This window comes from Lolium rigidum, chromosome 3 (genome assembly GCF_022539505.1).
Source record: "Lolium rigidum isolate FL_2022 chromosome 3, APGP_CSIRO_Lrig_0.1, whole genome shotgun sequence".
NCBI classification, from domain to species: domain Eukaryota; kingdom Viridiplantae; phylum Streptophyta; class Magnoliopsida; order Poales; family Poaceae; genus Lolium; species Lolium rigidum.
The window spans coordinates 377,038,959-377,044,310 of record NC_061510.1 but is presented as its reverse complement, the minus strand read 5'-3'; the positions used below and the strand labels follow the sequence as shown (position 1 = coordinate 377,044,310).

Genomic DNA, 5,352 nt, shown 5'->3' with positions numbered 1-5,352 from the left:
ATTTTTTGTTTGGAATTTTTTGACATTTTAAAATATATCAAAATTGCAGTTCAAGCTAAAGGGAGCATATGCACCCAGGAGCCAAAACACTAAATGTCACCACTTAGCACAATATAAATATAAACTTATTAAAACATAGGTGGCACTTAAAAACACGCCAACAATGAAACTCTAATGATGTATACACCTCCTAGGCAACGACAGAGCTTTACCTACATTTTTTTTAAGAAAATCTTTTGTAACTTTATCGATCGAGTCTTTCGAATAACCCTTGATCGACGCAACACATCGTCAAGTCATCAAGAATCCATCGGGGCGCATCTTGTTACACATATCGGTCTTGATGATATATGTCGCCGAGATAGCGCTTCCAAGTGTTGCCATCATCACCTGGTAAAAGCAACACGATCTCAATGTGGCAATATCACATGGTACATGATGTGCCTTACTTTCAAATATCAATATAATATCTGTTAAAGTCTTCCTTTATGCATTATTATGAATTTAAAAAGAGTACCAACATGGATAGGAGCCCCTACGGTATTTATATTAAGGCAGAGGAAGCTATGGGCGCTACATCGCGGAGCCTGGAACTCGAACACGCGACCTCGCGGGAGCGCGCCGCGGACGACCGGGGGCATATACGGATATACCCTCCTAGTCGATGACCAGGAAGCTATTCATTATTACGAATAATAAATAGCTCAACGTTATTTCGTGTGTGATCGTGATCGTAATAAGATACTCCATAAATCTTTGCAAGACACAGTACACTGAACCTAGAAAATGAGTCCATTAGAGCGACGGCCAAAATTGGTGGTAATAAAGTCTTTGCCAGCATAAAAGATGTACACAGTATCAAAATAATCGGCAGTAATTATATTGCCAAGTTTAGACCGATAAACTGTAGTGCAAAGCCAAAGTAGAATCGTAGAAGATAATTCGTTGCTTCGGTCGCACCACATAAGCGGGCAAAAATAACCTTAAATCCTCCTCAAAGAGTCCCAGTTTTTTCATTTGAAATTGGTTTTGCGCAGTGTTCGGTGAAGCAAAAATCTATGAATTATTCATAAAAAACATATACGTCTGTTAGCCAAAAATCCAAGTAAGGGTGGCCACCCTAACTTTATTAGAAGCTTCACCCCTCCTTGTTGCAAATGGAGTGAGGCTAACAAAACAAAGTGTATAAGCAAAGATCGACATGCTCTCCGTAGCTATCTATCCATCGGAGAGGAAAACAGAAAGTGCATCGTGACAACAACAAAAAAAAGTTGCATGCACAGCCCTACAAGAATCCCAACCACTAGCCAAACAAGATCATTAACGGCTAAAAATCACGACGTGACGCGCAAGGCAAAATTTACCTCGGCAAGAGCGAAACGCATCCGCTCCGTAATCTAAACTTGGCAAGCTAATTACGAGACGCAAAGCTGTTACTAGAGGAAAAAAAAACTCAAAGAATATTGTGTGCGTGAGAAGCGGTGGCTCGAGATCGATCGGGGTAGATACACAGCACAACGGGAGTGAGTGCGAGTTTCTCGCAGGGGCAGGGCTAGCTGGCCGCGACGCCGTGAGGAATCGGCAAGCGCGACGCGGCGCCCCACGCCGTATACCCCCAGAGCAGCAAGCCAGCCCACCCACCCCAGGCGCCGCACCACGGAACAAATCCTGCGGTCCAGCGCGCAGATTCCCCCCAGCCTCTCCCCGCTCTATATATGCCCCCGCCCCAGATCCCCCACCCACCCAGCCTCCATTCCCATCCTGAGTTTCTTCTTCCTCCCTCCTCCCTGAGTTTCTTCCGGAACCTGCTTCCCCCTCGCAAAGATTTCGGGATCGACGTGGCTGATAGAGAGTGCTCGTCTGTCTGCATGGGGCTCGACGTGGGAGAGATCGGCATGCCCCTGGACCTGGGCCTCGACCTCAAGCTCTTCGTCGCAAAGACCGCCGGCCGCCTCGCCGCCAAGGACCCGCCCGCCGTCGACGCCTGCATCCGCGGCCTCGAGGAGGAGCGCCGCAAGATCGAGGTCTTCCAGCGCGAGCTCCCCCTCTGCGCCCGACTCCTCGCCGAAGGTATGCTAACCGACCAACCAATCAATCAATGGATTTTTATTTTTTTTCGATTTATTGTTTCGGTTTGGATTTTATTTCTGTGCGTCTGCCGACGGTTCGCTGATGAGGCTGGCTCTCCAGTGATCGAATTCATGAAGGAGGAGGCGGCCAAGCGGAGCGCCGGCGGCCTGGACGCGGCGGACGACAGCGACAAGCGCAAGTGGATGAGCACCGCGCAGCTCTGGGTGGACAGCAACGCCGATCCCGTGCCGGTACGTTTTCTCAATCCATTCGTTCATTCATGCGCTGCAGTAAATATTTTCCGTTTTTATTTTTTTCGTTCCACTTCGATCTTTGTTTGTTAGTCGTTTCTACTACTATACGATCCCTATAATTTTCCAATCCTGACCGGAACGCAATCCATTTCAGAAGGACCAGGAGATCGAGAGCGCCTTGCCCAAGCCGATGCTGTTCGGCGGCGGCGCGCCGGCGCCACCGATGGCCGTCGGCTTCGGCGCAATGCCGCCTCCGCCGCCGCCTGCTTCGCAGTTCTTCATCAGGGACGACAGCAAGGTGGAAGGGCTGCCCGTCCTGCCTGTGATAGCCTCGAGGCAGTTCTCTCCTCCCGCCGGCGACGGCGACCGTCGCCACCATGCCCACCCTGCCAAGTTCGCCACCACCATGCCCATGCCCCCGCCGGGGCATAGCCTGCAGCAGACTCAGGAGCAGCAGTCCAGGAAGGCGAGGCGCTGCTGGTCGACGGAGCTCCACCGGCAGTTCGTCGCCGCCCTGCGCCAGCTTGGTGGCCCCCAAGGTACTTCCTTCACCGATCATTTCCACCTTTTGTTAATCAAATCAGATATATTTAGTACTAGAAGATGCTGGTAGGAACGTTTGAGAAACATCGGAGTCCTAAAATACCTGTTCCGTCATGATTATTGCAGTTGCCACTCCAAAGCAAATCAGGGAGGTGATGAAAGTTGATGGGCTCACCAACGACGAAGTGAAAAGCCACCTCCAGGTGAGCAACCAGCTCATAATTCTTTATGTTTTGTGCATTTTTTGTGTGAACAATTCACACTTACAGATGCAGTTTATACTATGTTTTAGTCGTGGAAACTAATTTGGATCATCTTTATGTTCAGAAATACCGTCTGCACAACCAGAAGTCGCCTGGTTCTTCTTCTTCGAGCCATCCGATCATGCTGATGGGCGATGTGTGGGCTCACCAGGAGCAACTCGCGCTCTCCAGGTCCCCTGAAGGCCCCCTTCAGTTCTCCGGCTCCGGAGTGGCCGTCTCGGCGCTCACCGGGAGTGACAGCTCTGAGGAGGATGACAGGTCGGAGATGATCTCCAAGGCTTTGCATCTGTGAAAAGGTTTGCGAGAGAGAGAGAGATGTAGTAGAGGTAGCTTAATGTGCGGCATCGATGGCAATAATGGATTCAGAAACCCTTGACCGAGAGGGTGTAGAGTACCACAGGCCGTGGATCCAGGGATATTGGGTGTCGGTTAAATCGAGCGCCCAATAGATGAACTGATCATGGTCTGGCTCCTGTGATGTACATGAGAGGTAGGAGAGTTGTTTCCAGCTCTCCCGAGGCTTTGTGTTTGGGCAGACCACCAATTTTCGCCCTGAGAATTTACATACATATATATGAGATATTTGAATGTTGTTCAGCTGTTTTGCTATGTTGAGGTCAATAAAACTTGCTGCAGTTATTTTTGCTATCTGGTTCTTGCTTGCATATATGCATGTTCATCGTCGAGTTTGTGTTGCAGTAGCAGGTTTGCCAAACTTCTCCAGATGAAAATTCCTTTCTCATGTTGTGCTACCAGGAGTTGGTTCTTGATTCTGATATGCTGCTGCTGAAACAGCATTACAGAAAGGAATGAAGGGTTCTCTGAACTAAAGCAATTCAAGAGGCAACTAGGCAAAAGCACCATGGTTGTTCTCTTGGTTTTCGCCTTCTCATGGTGTTCCGATTGAATGAATTGCACCTTTGTTCTACAGTTGGTGCATGCTCACCTAACCCTTTCGTGCATCTTCAGAAGTCAGAAGAGGAGTAAAATTTCAGTACTCAGACATCCGAGAAAAATAATGGAAGAGATAAGAAACCACGGACGCCTTCTGGAATCTGGATCATGATTCATGAGCTGGGGTACCTGCACTGCACTGATCCCCGATAAGCTGCACGTCCTTGTCCTCCGCATGCCCTACTCTCGCCGATTGTTATCTCTGTCGCGAGTCAACAACTATTTAACTACTGCTCCTCAATTGGCCTGTCCGGTGCTTATCCACAGCTGGAGTAGTATATGCAGGAGCATAATTTGCTCGATGGCGATCTCTGAACATGTGTCGATTAGAAGAGCTGGCATGGTTCGGTGTGGGATTATCTCCGCATAATTATATGCCGTCAACAGATTTATAAATATATATCTCCGTCCCGTTTGGTACATGAGATAAATATACCGGGGGATTGTTCTGAAGCTTTCTCCTATTCTTGGCACGCACGGGAATATTCTTGCTGTTGCTTGCAGCATCTCCGTCGTCGTCGTCGTACGATCGTCCCCATCCATCGTTGTGCGTCCCTTTCGCTGCTGGATGGGGCTGTTTTGTTCTGGCCTTTGGGGTCCTGATAAGCTTGTTTAGAACCGTCGGTTTGGGTGTGTCATTGGTCAGCTGTAAGCCGTCGATGGTCCTGCGATGAACGCGTGGGTGACCTGGATGAATATCCTCATCTTTGTTTATTTTGTGTTTTTATTCTGCCACTTGGTTTACGGAGAAGGGGAATCGACAAGCTTGCCCTTTCTAGTGGTGCTTGAGAAAACAAGAGTTTTAGTTTTTCTTTTATTTTCTCTGATGAGGGATATACCGTTGCAGCGAAGAATTTAAGTCCTTGTATTTTTGAGTTTGCACATATCTAAGTACTTGACTATTCCATAATATATAAACACTTTTAGCAAGCTAAAATAGTACTCCCTCTGTTCATAAAATAATGTTGAAGATTTGTCCAAATTCAGACATACAGTAAAGAGTATCCAAAATACACCTAAATTTAGGCAAATTTGGGATATCATTTTATGGATGGTAGTACTGTATTTAGCAGTCTTACTCGTGCTCGCATCCCATTTTTGGCACGTTTCGCTCAAAGAATGTTGCTCATCCTCGCTTAAAAAAAAGAACCAGACAGGTCACCGGCGACTGCATTAGGTAGGGTGGGCTGATTTCTCCTCTTTCTGGCTGAGAAACGATTTGGCGCACAAAGATCTAGAAGGCTCAGGCCTGCAACTCCAGATGTGAT

General features: G+C 47.9%; 1 protein-coding gene across 1 annotated transcript; it reads left to right on the top strand.

Annotated features, from left to right (window-relative positions):
• The first annotated feature begins 1,753 nt into the window (after nt 1-1,753).
• Nucleotides 1,754-3,778, top strand: LOC124704360 (transcription factor HRS1-like). The gene is made up of 5 exons (XM_047236613.1): nt 1,754-2,070; nt 2,191-2,321; nt 2,479-2,863; nt 2,994-3,070; nt 3,195-3,778. The coding sequence occupies exons 1-5, from the start codon at nt 1,869-1,871 to the stop codon at nt 3,420-3,422; spliced, it is 1,023 nt and encodes a 340-aa protein (XP_047092569.1). The 5' UTR covers nt 1,754-1,868; the 3' UTR covers nt 3,423-3,778.
• Nucleotides 3,779-5,352: the final 1,574 nt, after the last annotated feature.

What these genes read in the sequence shown, in the direction of transcription:
- LOC124704360 (XM_047236613.1), top strand. Translation starts at nt 1,869, where the DNA reads ATGGGGCTCGACGTGGGAGAGATCGGCATGCCCCTGGACCTGGGCCTC. An exon ending in CGCCCGACTCCTCGCCGAAG is followed by an intron (nt 2,071 to 2,190) that starts GTATGCTAACCG and finishes CTGGCTCTCCAG; the next exon opens with TGATCGAATTCATGAAGGAG. An exon ending in CCAGCTTGGTGGCCCCCAAG is followed by an intron (nt 2,864 to 2,993) that starts GTACTTCCTTCA and finishes TGATTATTGCAG; the next exon opens with TTGCCACTCCAAAGCAAATC.